The sequence below is a fragment of the Cricetulus griseus genome, chromosome 3, assembly GCF_003668045.3.
Source record: "Cricetulus griseus strain 17A/GY chromosome 3, alternate assembly CriGri-PICRH-1.0, whole genome shotgun sequence".
NCBI lineage: Eukaryota > Metazoa > Chordata > Mammalia > Rodentia > Cricetidae > Cricetulus > Cricetulus griseus.
This window is the reverse complement of record NC_048596.1, coordinates 62,576,381-62,592,986: the sequence shown is the minus strand read 5'-3', so window position 1 is coordinate 62,592,986 and position 16,606 is coordinate 62,576,381. Positions and strand designations below refer to the sequence as shown.

At 44.2% G+C, this 16,606-nt stretch overlaps 1 protein-coding gene across 1 annotated transcript in view; it reads right to left on the bottom strand.

The window, feature by feature from the left end:
• Nucleotides 1-11,787, bottom strand: part of Tcerg1l (transcription elongation regulator 1 like) — a 184,161-nt gene extending 172,374 nt beyond the window's left edge. Inside the window, exons 1-3 of the mRNA XM_027409081.2 lie at nucleotides 11,474-11,787; nucleotides 9,256-9,402; nucleotides 8,358-8,538 (exon numbers count right to left, since the gene is read on the bottom strand). Coding sequence (XP_027264882.1) covers nucleotides 8,358-8,538; nucleotides 9,256-9,402; nucleotides 11,474-11,716 — 571 coding nt within the window. The 5' untranslated portion in view covers nucleotides 11,717-11,787. The remainder of the gene's footprint in view (nucleotides 1-8,357; nucleotides 8,539-9,255; nucleotides 9,403-11,473) is intronic.
• Nucleotides 11,788-16,606: the final 4,819 nt, after the last annotated feature.

Here is a 16,606-nt window from a genome sequence, read left to right as displayed (position 1 = left end):
CCTCAACTCCTTCCAGCTCCTCCCCACCTCTCCTCTCATCCAGATCTACCCCCTTTCTGTCTCTAATTAGAAAACAAACAGGCTTCTAAGGGATAATAATATATCATAATATTATTATAAGATAAAACAAAACCTAACACATTGGAACAGGACAATACAAACAAACAGAAGGAAAAGAGCCCAAGAAAAGGCATAAGAAACTAATATAGATGCAGAGAACCCACTCATTCACACACTCAGGAATCCCACAAAAACACAAAACTAGAAACCATAATGTATATGCAAAGAACCTGTTGGGTAAAAAGGAGATAGATAGATGATAGATAAAATAAAATTAAAATAAATAAAAAATTTTAACTCTGACATGGCATTATGAGACAAGGAACCTCCAAAGATATGGTTGAGTTTGTTTTCTGTTGGCGTCTACTGCTGGGCATTCAACTGGCCTTCAAGAGTAGTTTGTTTCCCCAGTGAGACTCTCTTGGAGAAAACTAAATTTTCACTTGCAAGTACTTATTAGTTGGAGAAGCTTCTGGGTTTAGTGTACAGGCAGGCGTCCACTTCTCTTTTCAGCTCTAGGACCCTTTCTGGTACGGAGCCATGCTTGCTGGCTCTGTGATGCTGCCTGAGTCTGTGAGTTCATATGAGCTTTGATCCTGTTGATTCAGAGGGCCTTGTTCCCTCAGTGTCCTCCTCTCTGACTCTTGCAGTCTTTCTGCCTCTTTCTCCAAAGGATTCCCTGAGCCCTGATGGGAGAGATTTGATAGTGACATCCTGTTAGGGCTGAGTCTTCCAAGGTCTCTCACTCTCTGCATATTGTCTGGGTGTGGGTCTCTGTATTCTTCCCCTCTGCTGCAGGAGGAAGCTTCTCTGATGATGGCTGAACAAGGCACTGATCGTATTTGTCTTTCTGGGTCTGGATTACATCACTCAGGGAGACATTTTTTTCTAGTTCCAACCATTTACTTGCTTATCTGGCAGACTTGGCTGGTGGGTTCCCAGAGAATACCTCGTGGAGGAGGCGGGGATAACAGGATAACTAGGGAGGAAGGTTGGAGCAGGAGATCTGTGTGTTCCACTGGAGATGAGGGCAGAGAGAGCTGGGAGCTGGAGCAGGTGGTCTGTGGCAGAACTGAGGATGAGACTGGGGAATTTGATTTGGAGGAGAGGGGAAAAGGTAAAGGTCTGCAGTTAACCTACATGCTTCCAAGACTAAGGTGGACTTTGGGTTTCCAGGAAATGTCTTGATGTTGTTTGTTTGTTTGTTTGTTGAGATAGATGTAGCCTTGGCTAGACTGGAGTTTGCTATTCAGACCAGGTTGACCTTGAACTCACAAAGATTCACATGCCTCTGTCTCCCCAGTGCTGGGGTTGAAGGTGTGTGCCACTTGACTTTTGTTTTTGATTTTTTTTGTAAAAACAGGGTCTCACTATGTATCCTTGACTGGCTGGATTGAATATGTATTATGAATCTATTATTATTATTATTATTATTATTATTATTATTATTATTATTATGTCTGTAATTATTTTGCTATCTTGTCTTCACAATTCCAACTGCCTGCTCTACACTCCCCCTTGAGTGTGTGTGTGTGTGTGTGTGTATATTGTAATAAAATGTACACCTTTATATAAATAAATAGATCATACATGAAGATGCCAGGTCTATCTTTAAGACTACAGAATTTACTCTCAGATGTTACCGTGTGTCATATAATAGATGGTGGGAAGGCATTCTGATTTCACACTTCCTGATCCTCCTCCAAATCCCTGTGGCTATGCTAGCACTCATGGCGCATTTTACAAATGTTGTCGGACTGTACAAGCATGCTCTGTCACTATTCACTGCTCTTTCCACCACCGTTTATCCTCAGAGCTGTTGAGAGGGAGAACAGTGCAACCTTTGTCATCTCTATCACTTTCTTCTCGTCTAAAGGAGGAAAATTCTTCTCTGATGGTGCATTATTTCTTCCTGATAAGCTTCCTTGTAATTTCTCAAGCCAATGATCTCCAGGAGTGAATTCTCTTCAGTTCTATCAGTTCTAGTTTGTTTGGGACGATATTTCACCTCAAGTTCTGCTAGCTTTTGATTGGCTTAAGTTGTGGATGGAGATTTTTTTTTTTTATCTCAGCCCTTTAAACATATCACTTTGTTGTGACAATAAAACTCGTGAGATGTTCACCTTGGTTCCTGTCTGGGTAATGTGTCTTTTCCCTACCTTTAGGATTTGCTTTTAGTCTTTGCCTTACACGTTTAACTCTGACTTGTTGAGTGCTCCATTTCTGCTTGTTTTCAGCTCTGCTCTTTTCAGTTGAGTTGGCTGAACTTCTTGAGTCTGCAGTTTGACAACGCTGTTTATTTTTGTATCACCTTTGATCATTATCTCTCCAAATGCTTTTCCTGCCATGTGTTCTTCTAGGACTTCAATCACACATATGTTAACCATCTGATGTTATCTCACAGCTCTGAGGATGCAGGCTCCATTTTTCCACTTGTATTTTCTCTAAAATAAAATTTCAAAAGTTTCTACTGTTCAGTCTTTAAACTCTTTCCTGGCCTGGGCTTCATCACTTCTCCTCGTGAGCCCATCAAAGTCCCTTTCCATCTTGGATGTTACATTCTTCTTAATGTTTCCATGACTTTAATTCCATATCTCTGATGAAATCCTACACCTCCTCCCTCCTTCGGGTCATTATTATGCTAATCAGCGTTGCAGTGAGAGTTGCAGTGTGCAGGTCTCTCTCTAGTCTGCTGATTATCTTGTCTCTTGATGGATGAATTCCTTGCTTGGTTTGCACTTCTTATAATGCTGTTAACAAATGCTAGCCCTCATAAGTCGGACAGCAGAAAACCACATGCATTGGGCTTCCTTCTGGGGAGCATCACGGCCCTTCTTGTGTCAGGCTGTCAGCATGGGAGGCAGGATCAGTATATTCAGGAGTTAACCTGGTCTTGGCTCCTATTGTCATCTTTGCCTGCACAAGCATCAAATTCACTTAACAGTGACTTTTCCACAGAGCTTTGAGTTCTGGGGTATCTTTCAGTATATGTGCCCCACTTCTGGCCATCCTATATTCCTATACCATAGAAGGTGTGCACTTTGCACCTTTCCTGTATTACCTAGTGGTCTAGCTTCAGTCTTAGGGAACTTTGTAACGAGTTGTGACTTTGGGGGTTTCTGGCAGCACAATCAGAGCTTGTGGCTTTTGCATTTCACTTACAAGGAGGAATATAGCTTAGAGCTTCTCACTCACTCCAGTGACCAAACTATAAGCATTCCTATGCGTATCCACTGTAATTAACTATCAATGCTGATGTTCACAAATATTCTGAAGCCTGACTTCCTCGTTCTGAGTCCTTGTTATAGATTATTTCTTAACAGAGGAAGTTAAAAATAAAATAATAACACTATGCAATCCGAACTACTCCAAATGTCTCATGTTTCATGGAAGGGTTCTAAGGTAAGTATGGTCTCATAATTTGAAATTGAGAAAACATAAACTCAAGTCAGATTTCTTAAAAAAAAAATCTCGTTTGGTAATTGCAGGAGAAAACAGGATCCATATGACATACTCCAAGTCACCCCCATACAAAAAATTAAACAAAACACACCAGACTAGAAACAGCAAAACAGAATAACAAGAAAATACAAATCAAAGTGCCAAAAAACAAACAAAAAATATAAAGCACAAAATACACTAAGTTTCACTCAAAAGACAGACACTGTGCTTTTAAACAACTTGAGTGTAAAACACAAAGAAAAGAAAATTAAACTAATTGGTGAGCAGAGCAGTGGCAACAGTAGTGACAGAATGGTTCATTCCATGCTTCCCTAGGGGGTCCTTCCTCACCTGGGTAGCAACCCAACCTTCTGGTGAGACATAACATTTTCTTTAACTCCTATTCTCTTAGCTTTTCCCAGCATGGAGACCAGATCTAACAGTGGGGGATGCCATGTACATATCTCAGCTCTTTTATATGGTGCCCTCACTGTGGTTTGTGTGTGAAATGACCTCAAGGGGCTCAGGTGTTCACCTCCATGACAGAATGTATTCCTCCCTGCCCCCAAAACTGTGACCCTGAATTCACACCCTTTTTACCCCTAAGCTGCTTCTTCTCAGGCAATTATGTCACAGCATCAGAAAAGCAATGAATAAACCAGGCTTCACTGAGCAGAGATGCCCTTCCTGGTCACATTCAACACTGTACTTCTTACAGAGTGTGATGGGGGTTGGGGGGGGGAGTGTCAGAGCCTCACGACCTGTGCTTTGCCTTTTGACATGGTCTGTGCCCATTACCTTCTCTGAATATGGGCTTCTTTACAGAGTCCTCACAGTGGCACACTGCTGGAAATTTTCAGACTGTCTTCAGTTGGATCTTATCCTTCAGGTTTTAACCACTGTGTTTAAGAATTGCCCTTGTGCTTCTTTCTTGTTTCTTTAGATGGCCTCACCACAGAGGCAGCTCATTTTTTCATTACACCCCTTCCTGGTTTTCTGTGGTTACTTATTTATTTACACCTGTTAAATTTTATTAAAACTTGCTTTACCCCAAAGGGTGACGAGGTCCTGTGTAAAGCCTTTCCTGGGCATCTCTGGGATCAAAGGAATCTGAGCAGAATGCTCTTCGTTGAACACCCGAGTTTTTCTTTTCTTCTGCATCTGTCTCTCTCATCGCTGAAGTTGGGGTGGCATAACCAGTCTGGGGAGTATACATTTGTGTTCCCAACACAAGGTTAGTAGACTCAGGTTTTCTCATCTCAGGCTAATAGCTAATACCATATAGTTTGGCTTTTACACAAACCTCCAGTTTCCCTCAAGGCACTGTTTATTTTGTTTGTCTTTCCCAGACTGCAAGTGAATTAATGATCTCTTCCCACTGCTCCATGCTCTTAGTCTCAGTTATTTTATTTCTGAATAGTATCCTGACATGCTGCCACATTCCAGGAACTCACATACTCCATGGAGGAAGAGGACTGATGGAGAGATGAATCCTATGCATCCTGCAGCTCCTGGCCAGGAGAATGGTGCTGACCACTGACACGTTCTTGCCTGCCTGCCTCCTACCCTGAATCAGCTGCTGAGGGCTGGGAATGAAGACATCTTGGATTACTTCTAGTTCGGCCCAACCATCTTTAGGGACAATCTCTTTATTAGCCACTTAGTTATTATCATAGCCTTTGCTTTCCACAGCTATGATTCTATGTCTTTGCATCCTAGACCCACTGGCTTGTGGAAAGATACTAGGCCTCATGATGCTCCTCAGCTTCCCAGCATGAACACCTGCTTTCCTAGAGGAGCTGTAGAGCCTTCAGAGTGGGGAGACAGTGTAAAATCTCAGGACATTTACCAAGTATGAGCTCTCAGGGCTGTCTATGGCTGAAGAGGGCCTAAATCTAGTACCTACTGTCCCATCTAGGCTCCCCATTGACTCCTACAATGGTCCAGCCTCACTTAATTGTCTATGGTTTCTTACATGCTGTATCTACTGCTTGGCTTAGCATTCTATTCCTCCTCCTGCCCTGAGACAGCACTGTAGGTCTTTCCCCAGGGTGCCCCATCATTTGTAACTAACTCACATGATTGTGAATTAATGTTTTCCATCTCCCTACTAGACTGCACAGCCCAGCTCTCATGGGGCTATGCCTGCAGCCTTCCTTGTAGATGGTTTGCCTGGTAAGTGAAGGAAAGGAGACCAGCATCAATCGTGACTTCCCATATTTGAGATGGCCAAGACTGCTTCTAGCTCTGTGTAGAAGAGTAATCGTGTATGAATCCAGTTTCCCTAAACAATGAAACCCTGTGTAGTGTGTCAAACTTTAGATGGCTTTCCAAGCTCAGTCAAGTTGAACTCTCATGACCCGAGCCCCTGAACCTGCAGTTAACTCTTAGCCAGCATAAGTGAGGGAGATGTGATATTAATCCAAGCCTTAGAGTTCCTCACCCAGCACTCCATCCATAGTAACTCTATCAAGGCAACCAATAGCACAGTTACTCAGACTGCTTGCTAGGCATGCACCACTTGAGTTCATGGTATATAACCTTCTACTGTCCCTCAAATGTCAATGCATGAGTGAACAGCACTTAGAGAATAATATTACATGAAAACCACTATCCAGCCAAGAAAAGAAAGTCTTAGCTCACTGGCACTGTTTAAAATGAGAGCTTAAGACTCACTTTTCCTGATCCCTGGAAATTCTAATTATGTTTCTTTGATTAATGTGAAAGAAATCAATAAAATATATCTGATTCTAAGGCTACTAAATTCTGAATAGAAAAAATGTATAGCCAAGTTGATCAATATGGTATGTCAATCATGTAGTATATTTATAATGATATGTTTTGTATTATGTGTATGTAAAAAGTATACATGGTCATAATCATGTATATTTGTATATATAAATTATAATGAAAATTAAATATGATAAGCAAAATCATCCACCCACAAAATATAATTGTATTAACAGCAACATATATGATAATTTGCAGATAATTATTTTATTAAAGGTGTAATTTCTAGCTTTTTATGGAAAAATTGAAGTGATAATTTTAAATTTTAACTGATTTGGAGATTACCTCAACCTTTCACCTCTTCTTGCCCCCTTCTCAAATGCTTTGTGAGGCAATTAATAAGACATAAACAACCCTTTGCATGTATGTTCATCAGGCATTTGATTCATTCTTTTCAGAGGTGAATGATTTCTGAGAATTCTGAAACTTATCAAAAAGTCAAATTTTAGTGATGCAACTTAGAACTCCCATCTCAAGCAGATGCATCCTGATTGTTAGTCACCTCGGGAGACAGGTCACATTTCTCCCCAAGACAAGCCAAGCTTCGAGTGTTGTCTTCATTGGTGAAGAAAAAAAAAAAAAGAAAAGAAAAAAAAAAAAAGCCAGGTAAGATAAAAAAAAAAAAAAAGTGAAGATTTGACCAATGGTGAGCAAGGTTGGAATGAAAGGTTGCTAGAACATTATTTGCAATAAGCACCATTTCATCCTTTAAGGATCACTCGTCCCCAACTCAGAAGGTAAAATTAACAAATGCTGTTTGAATATTGTGTAAGAGGTGTGCTGCATCACCTGACAAGTCGTCAGTTTCCCAGTGAACATTAGGACATCCATTAGGATGTCTGTGTGGCCTTCTGCCACACATGCAAAAGAAGAACGTTACCCAAAGGATCTATATCCTTTGGATAACTTATAAAAGTAACGGGTAACGGGTATCTTATAAAAGTAAACCTGCAGGCGATCTAGGCAACTTCACACATGCACCAAGAAATATCATTCTTCTAAGAGTCATTGAAAGTCATGGTGCCCTCCTATAGTACGATATGTGTTATCAAATTATATTCCATGACCATTAATGCAAATAGAAACATGAACATCGTGGAGTTCGATGTTATAAACATGTGTACACTTGATGCTTGGTCAGAGCTCAATCAGCAATGCACAATGACAAGGACTGAAGGCACTTTTCAGTGGAGAATCATAAAAGCCTACAGGACTTGTTGCCTTGTTCTTCCTGAGTTATTGCTAAACAAGAGTCCTTACAAATTGGGATAAATATGCATCCAAACAGAGAATAAAGTAAATGTATCCCCTGTCCCAGCGTTGGTATCCACAGGAACAGCTCCTTATTACTAAATTTTAGAGACACATATTGAGATAAGCTTGGGAGGTAGGAAATTACAGGGAGAAAATGTAATTCTGCAGTCATAAAATATTCCATAATGGAAGGGGCCGCAAGACAATTTTGGCACCGGCAACATTTGCTTTTGTAATATGATCATATGTTAAGGTGATTTTAAAAAATCAATTTAAAAATTCATAAGATGATTTTATTCTCCCATTACAATACAGGTTTATTATGCAATATTTCAACCAGAGATTGTTGGGGGGGTTATTTTACAGGACAAATGTTCTCTTGGGTCACTTGATTCCAACAATAGAACAAAACCCATCTTCCAAATGTTTTATAATCCATCTCCACCATCACCCCCATTGATACTGCAAAATTCACAAAAGCTATGTATGTACCTGTGCCCTGATGACTCAAAAGCATCCTCACATGCAGCACCCCAGACAAGCAACACTGTTAACAAGTGACAGAGTCTTGCCCATATTATCCTATACTAATCCCTCCACTATCTCCTTGTCTTCAAAATTGACCCTATTGCTGAAGAATGATAGCAGATAAATGACCCAACTCTAATTTTTAAAGATTCACACTGTGCAATACATTATAAGAGAATTTGCTAAGAGAATTGTGTCATGAAAATGGCACTTTGTTTTCAAGCTGACTCATGACTAACACAGGCAGGCACGAAAGTCATCATTACTGTTATTTGGGGACTGACCTGGCACTGGTTGAGCTGCTAATACCACGGTGGGGAGAGGCCTGGAGGCAGGAGCTGGCCTAGACAGAGACGGAGTTACTTGGCTTGCCAGAAAATGAGGTTTTTCATGACTGTGGAAGAGTCCTGATTCCTCAGGATATATCCATGTTGAATCCAGAGCAAAGGAATTATTTAAAAAGATCTGTTCAAAATAAAGGCAAACAAAACATTTAAAACCAAAACACTTGGTGGAAGATACAGGTGCAGGCTATTGTTCACTGGTCAAATGGTGGGCGTTATACTACTGGGCTATGCCATAAAAATGTGGATCTAAAACTTAGAGAGGTTGCTATAGGAAACCAGGGAAAGACCTCTAGCTGAGATCGGGCTAATCTTCAACTATCCACCCAGCCAGTTAGTTCAGTGCAGCAGCCAGGTGACAAACTGAAGAATCAGCCAATGAGACCACAGCTTTGTGTGGTAGAAAAAGTTAATATGTCACTCCATCTTTCATATTCAAGTAAGTAAAAGATATTCAGGAAACTTAAGTTCATAAACCATCAGAAAGGAGAAAAAACTAACTAGGAATCATGAAAAAAAAGACTCCTTTTCAAAATGTAAAACTTGCATTCTATAATATTTAAGAGTGGATTTTGATCAGTGGTTATAGATTTTAAAGCTGAAAACAATTCTGATTCAGAAATTGTTTTTTCAACAGAACCCAAGCATTTGAGTTATGACAAAATTATCACTATCTGCTGATGTCTCTGAAAAGGTCAGTCTGGCTGTGAAATGAGCCTTCTCTGTACTCAAATGGTCAATCTATTACAATTGGAAAATGCTTTCTGTTAACATGGTGATACCCAGCAACGTATCAATTAAAAATTCACTTATCCAATTAAATCGCTTGCACTATTACCTTGTAATTAGGAATCCTCTTATCTATCCAGCTTTTCCCAACAGGAGGTGGCAGAGCAGAAGGACAGACATGGGGGAAAAGGGGCACCAACTCCACAGCAGAGGACGGAGATAGTCCTATGGATGGAGAATGACCACCGAACAGCCACTGGACCCAAAATTTCAAGAGAGAGAGAGAAGAAACATTAGCCTGTTTTGTATCAAAATATGCTGGAGTAACTGCTATGATAAGGGAGTTTAAGAGTAGAAATTTGATGAGAAAACTATATCATTTCCGATCAAGAAAAACCTTGAACATTTATAAATGGCAGTGAGACTTGTGAAAGTTTCATAGATGGAACATCATAAAATTATCAATTCAGTATCTGTCAATATTGGGGAGGACCTTCTAAGATAAGACAATAAGAGACACAAGGAAATGGGACTTCTACAGCCCAATGGTTACACTGGCTTTATAAACTAAGTAGGTCAGGGAGCAAAGCCAACAGTCAGGAATCTTAGAAAGGAATTGGTGGTGGGGGGGTGAGGGACATGGGAGAAAACAAATAGGGCAGGGAGAAAGAAACCAGAAACCTTTCTATACATGCAGGAAACTAACTCAATAAAAAATAAATTAGAAAAAGAAATGAGTTTCCGGCCTGAGCTGATGGGAAGGGCAAAGGCTGGCTTTGAGACTATTTCTTTTGAATTCCCAGCCTCTCTTCATGGAAAGCACAGAGCTGTGTCTCTGGCATTCCCTTCAGTGTGACAGTTTGTATCCACCTCACCTACCATTTTGAATCTGTCTAAAGGAGCTAAGATTGTAACTTTCTCAAGGGTGATTAATACAAACAGATTCTAGAACCAAGGAAATGTAAGGACTGTTTGACTGAAGATCTCAGACAGCCACCACCGGGAAGGGACAGACACTGAGTACAGGTCACCCACTAAAATCCCCTAGGCTGCACCCCAGTAAGGTGGGGGGTGGGGTGGTAAAACACTCGGAGGCCACTGTTTCAAAGGCACAATGTTTTCTTGTTTTGCTATATGTAAAACATATGTATGGCTTTCTGATTCTGCCTACCCTTCTTTAGATAGTGAATAGCAGAAAATAGTCAAAAGACAAATGCTAAGTCTTTCCAGATTTTTCTTTTTTAATTTATGGGGAGGGAGGGGGAGATGCAAGGCTTTTGGGGGGGAGGGCAGTTTTTGACATTATGTACCTCTAGTGGTAACACTCTGAAATGACAGCCCTCCTAAACATGGCAAAATTTACCAGAGCTTATCCAATAAAGTCAAATACAATGTGCATCACACATCAAGACAGGATGCCCTGTACAGCATGTATCATTATCATTAAGTCTAAGGAACAGCTTAGGGGAGGTTTCATGAAATCTTCTAGAAAACCTCATAAGGTGGTACCGGGCTAGAATTAATTAAAAGGAGTATTGTGACAGAACGCTTATTTGAATATGCTAATAAGGTCAGTCTCGGAATGAAATATATGCTATTCCTGTATTCAAACTCAATTGCACAGATAGTGAACAAAGACTTTGGCCAAAGTCAGGTGAGGTTGCACCACCGCACCATCACTCGAAGGTATAGTCACTTTCCTTTGCTGTTCTAGGTTCTGCATGCCAAACTCTCCTAAAGTGGGATCCGGTTTAAGAGAATTCAAATGGCAGGAGAGGAAAGCCTCCCCACAAAACGCTCTCAAGGCAGGATTTCCAGGCTGCCTTCCGTGGCTGGAATTCTCTTAAGCACTGCCCTGAATCTATGTGAAGGAGTAGGGGGGACCAGATCAGAATCAGAAGTAGCTATTGATCCGCAGCTCGCTTTCAAGTCTGGCGGAGACTGTAAAAGTATTAACTTCGAGGCGATGGCAGCCACGGTAGTTGGTTACCGCGCTGTGCTTGGCGACGGCGACTTCAGCACCGCGCTCTGGACAGCGCTCGGCGCCTGGGGAAAGTTGGGTTCAGGCTGTCTGGCTCCAGTCACGGATGCCAGCACCAGAGCCAGAGGGAGGAAAAAAAATCTCAAAAAAAACTGCCAATGCAAAGCCGGACGTCGAAGCATGAACTTTCTTGCCAATATATGACTGCGGAGCTGCGTCCTGATGGTGTGGGGAACCGAGAACCACCCGGGAAGGGAGGAGTGCCAACGCAAGGGCCAGGGCCGCCCTGGGGAAGGAGGGAACCCGAAATCCTGAGCTTGAGTGGGATCGGGGCCGGGGCCGTTACCTGTCCGTGGAGCAGGGGATAATGGTGCACCGCGAGGTCTGGCGCAGAGGGCAGCGGCAGCAGGGGTAGCAGGGGCTCGCTCGGGGCTGGCCAGCCCGGCAGCCGCGCGAGTAGCGGGGCGGCGGCGGGCTGCGCCGAAGCCAGCAGCACCGGCGGGGGCGCGACCCCGGCGCCGAGCCGGAGCAGCCCGGCGGAGCCGGGGACCATCCAAACCCAGGGCGGTGGCGGAGGGTCTGCATTCATCGGCCACGGAGAGGCTGCCGCCGCCGGGACTGCTGGAGCTGCTGCAGCTGCCGCCGCCGCCGCTGGAGCCTGGCGCCGCCAGCATCCTACACCCCCGCGCGGGCGGCGGCGGGGGCGGCGGGCGCCCAAGGTGCGGGCGGCGGCGGGCGCGGGCTTCGGAGCGAACTCACTTGGTTGCTCGGCGCGGCTGCTCGCTCCTCCCCTGCCCCGCACGAGAGTCCCTCCTCCTGCCTGCGCCCTCCCTGTCTGCGCCGCCCCCGGGCCCTAAGGGCCCCCAGTCCCCGCCCCCAGCACCGGACCCCCGAGGCGGGGACACCGCGCTGCACTGAGGGGCGCGCCCAACCCGGCTGGCTGATTCCTCTACTGCAGTCCCCAGCCCACTCCGTTGTCGCTGCTGGTAGCCTATGGTTCTAGCTGACGGTGCGCACAGCGGGGCCAAGGGATCCAGGCTCCTCGCTGCGATCCTAAGGGCGAACTGAAGCCGAGGTGGAGGCTCCAGAGCCAGGAAGGTCCCGCCACACGCGGAGCTAGAGACGCCGCGCGATCTACCTGGTTTAAAGTGAGTCTAAGGCGCAGTGCCCAGAGGGAATATTAGACTGAAGACGTTGACGCCAGGTGGGCCCGGGACCCTTCTAGACACGGATCAATTTCTCTCTTAGATAAATACGGAAAATATTTTCCTAGGTCCGTCCCTAAAGAGTCACTCTGCCCTGAAACCCGAATTTTTGGTTGTGAGCCTAGCCTTTAACGGCTGAGCCATCCCTCCAGCCCATGAAACCCGAATTTTTAAGACTGAATCTAACGTCCTTCCCCGTGATATCTGCTGCCTTCAGCGCCCTCCTCTGCCTCTGCTTTCACCCTGAGACCCCCAATCTCTCCCCTCGCTCTGGTGTAATACACAAGACAAGTAGTCATGGGATAATGTAGTCTTTGATCCCTCCTGACACAGGACTGAGTTCCTTCAAGCCTCGCCACAAGCTTCTCTGCCTCTGCAAGCAGAAGTCAAGAAACATCTCGCTCCATTCCGAGCTCCCTCTCAGCCGGTGTCTGTGGAAGGAGCCTGGCTCTGGGCTGGTCACACTCAATATCCGCCAGGCGGCGCTGGTTCCAGCCCCCGTGCTGACCTAGCTTGCGCAGAGGACTGGGAGGACTGGTTGCATGCCAGGTCTCCTCCTTGAGATTCTCTGACTTTAGTTGTCAACAGGACACAGATTTCCACGTGCTAATGAATCCTAAACCCTAGGCATCCAGTCGTTAGATCCAGTCCTGCTTAGAAGCACTTGACCAAACTTCAAGTACCAGGAAGGATTCCTGCGGATAAGAGCCCGCCTATGAAGCCTGCCTGACCTGGGTGGAGTGCAGCACACCCAGCTACATCCAAAGAACACACCTAAGTCAGGCACATACTCATCATTCCCCGCCTCTTTAGCAGCCCCTCCTGGTAGAAACAGAAACACCCAAGTGCTTCCGATCAGTTTCTGGGGTTGTTTCCTCATCCTCTTGGTTTGCCTAACTTCTTCCTGGCCTGGAATGATTTCTTTTAGATCTCAGCATATGCTGATTTGCATAGCTGGCACATCACTACTTTTCTCCACCCAAACCACTTACAATTAGCGAGTTTCTCCCTTTCTTTGATGCCAAAGTACTGACAAGATTATTTCCCACGTACAGCCCCAAGGCTTTGTAGATGAGAGCACTGGTATCATCCACTGGAGCCTGCACTCATGTGTCTCTTTATGTACACAGGTGATGTCATGTGGCCATTTTGGTCTCTGGGCTCACAGTCAAACTGAGGTGTGGGTCCAGTTGCTGGGCAGACTAATGTCTCTCCCCCAACTGTACTTAGAGAAGCAGAACAGCATTTGTTCACCCCTTGCTAGTGTGACCTGGGGAAACAGAAGAACTCTAGTGGCCCTATGTGGGTTGTTTGTATTCTCACCAAAGGAAAGCTTTGTACTGTGGCACCTCTAGCTCCTAGAATGAAGAAAAGGAGTCAACCCAAATCTGTGTCTATTCCATAGTCTAGGGGAATTCCATACCCCTCTTCACACAATGCTTACCCTAGCCAACTTGACTAAATTTGAGTCCCTCTCTGGGCTGTTGGTACTAAAAAGGCAGAGACACCATGGGCATGCTGTGACTCTAAAAGAGAAAGCAGCCTCAAAGAGCTTCCAAATGGTCACACACTTTCACTGTCACCTGTCACACGCTCAACTCCACAGAAGCATCTCCGTGCTTTGAGGCATGTTTCTGCACCATGCTCTGTGCTGAATTCTGAGTAAAATAAAAAAAAAAAAAGACAACTCCCACTAATTAATTGCTGTGAGGAGGCTCAAGAGAGCTTGAAACCTCCTTCAGATTTTTGTTTCAATGGCTCCAGCCCAGGCTTGCCTCAGCCCCCATATAATCCAGGAACAGCTTTATACCCCTGAGAATGTGAGAAGATGTCCTCTTGGGCACCCTGGCTTCCTGGTTAAGAGGGCTCTCTTAAGAAGGTTACCTATGTGTCGTGAGGACAGCTTAAGGGACAGACATAGAAACTGCAAAGGTGGTGCAGGAGAACGCCACCATCAAGCCAGGCACCATTCGCTGAGGGTCAGAAATCAGGAGACCAGCCCTCTTTGAGCTGAAGCTGCCCATCTAGGAGATGGGTGCAGTGAATATGTCTACTTACTGGTCAGCAATTTAAGGGGTTCTACCTACATGGGACAGAAATTGGCACCCCATTAAATGCATACCATTCAACTCCCTACAAAAGTCAGTGGGAAGTTCACTTCATAAAGGGTTTTGTGCAGCCATCCTAAATACCACAAGTCAGAAAGGACTGCCAAAATCGGTCCTTTATATTAGGCAAAACCAACAAATAATTCCAGCTAAGGTGAGACAGAATACTATGTAAGCAGACTATGCGCAGAAGGAAGAAAACAGGCTAATTATCCTCAGATGCTAATGAGTTCTGAGTTGTATATCATCTTTCAGGAAGAATAAATAGGGGAATTTAGGGGGAGGTCAGTGGAATGAGATTTTTGCAACCTGGAGAAGGTGTTCTTTTAAAGTTTATTTTGTTTTACTAAGTAAGATTGAAATGAATTTAAAAAGAATAGGAAAATGCAAATGTTCCTTTGCAGGCCTGCAGAGTTAAAAATAACTGTCAGGGGAAGCTGGGGGTGGTCCAGGGCCCAGGCTTCCCTTAACAGTTCCCTGCCCACCCTCCAAGCTGTCTCTCCAAGGGATCCTATCAGGTCCTTCCCCTCTGGAAACTCATTGTAGTGGATGAAAGCCAAGCAAGCAACTTACCTCCTTGGGTGTTGGCAGATGCTGGAAGGCATTGGGTTGACAGTTTGACACCTGAATCCCTGAAGCATGTGGAGTAGCATGTGAGAATTCTCCCCAGCTTTGTCCTTTCAGAGTCATCTCTGAGGGCTCCTGGGACACCTAGAAGATCTGTCTTTGTCACTCTTGGAAACTTCAAGCTAGAGTTCAGGAGCAAGGTCCTGGATGGAGCTAGAATTGAGAGTGACAGCTGTCAGTACTTGTGGATGTCACAGAAGCCCTCTGATGCACAGATCCAGTATGATGGAGAGAGGGCAGCAGTTTTGGGGTTCAGTGGTGGTGTGTGCTGCTCCCTGACACAGAGGGAAACAAGATACACCCTGTACAGGCCAGGCTGTGTTTGGAAAGGAGGTGTCATTGTTGTTGTTTTATATGTGTGTCATGACGTACAGATATCTTGAAAATAGAAAAACAAACAAACAAAAAATAGAGTCAACAAACTCAGGGAAAAACAGTGCTAACATTTGATAACCTTTCCCTAAAATAGTGATTTCCTGTTTTATTTTATTTTATTTTTTATTTGAATTAGAAACAAGATTGTTTTACATGTCAATCCTAGTTCCCCCTCCTTCCCCTCCTCCCCGACTATCTCCCCCAACTAATACCCTACCTGTCACATATCCTTTCTGCTCCCCAGGGAGGGTGAGGCCTTCCATAGGGGGTGGCGAAAGCCAGTAGGATTTGCTGAAGGAGGCAGAGGCAGGAGGATCAGAAGTTCAAGGCCAGCCTGTTTTTTATATTTTTAAACAGGGTTTTCCTGTTTTTTATATTTTTAAAAATTATGTTTAGCATGCACACACACACACACACACACACACACACACACACGTGTGTGTGTGTGTGTGTGTGTGTGTGTGTGTGTCATGGATGCATGCAGGTGTCAGAGGACAACTTGCAGGAGTTGGAGTTGGTTTTCTCCTATCATGTCAATTCAGAGAATTGAGCTCTGGTTGCCAGGCTTGGTGGCAAATTGGATACCTAGTCATGTCCCTGGCCCAATAACAGTCTATTAGCATCTTTCTATGTACCATGTAAAAACAGACAGATATACAGTGCATATGTAGTTTGTTGTATCTTGTCATGTTGCATTTTTATTTGATTGCATTTCTAATAAAAACTTATTAGCTCAGTTTCTACTATGCATGATTCTAAGTCTTATTTGCACACAGCACAGTAGTCTGTGAGCTTTGTGCATTACCACAAAGTCTGCAGGATTTTGTCCATTAACATCGAGCACACCTCAGTGAGGACTGGGTACCATAGTTAAGACTGCATACATCTAGCAAAGAGAACAGAGCCACAAACACCACAGATCTCTACTTACAACACCTCTTGCTTTTCAGGCTGCTGTGTCTGCACAGGCCTTCTCTCCAGGCAGACCTGCCCTCTGCTAGCCTGTAGGGTCCCTGCCTAGAGTGGTAGATGGAGAGACCTGACTCTCGAAAGTCCTGAGACGTTACATACAGGCTGTGGAATGCATACCTCCCCCTTGCCCTGAACACACACACAAAATAAATAAAAGTTTTTTATTACAAAACTGAGGCAAAGATAAATCTT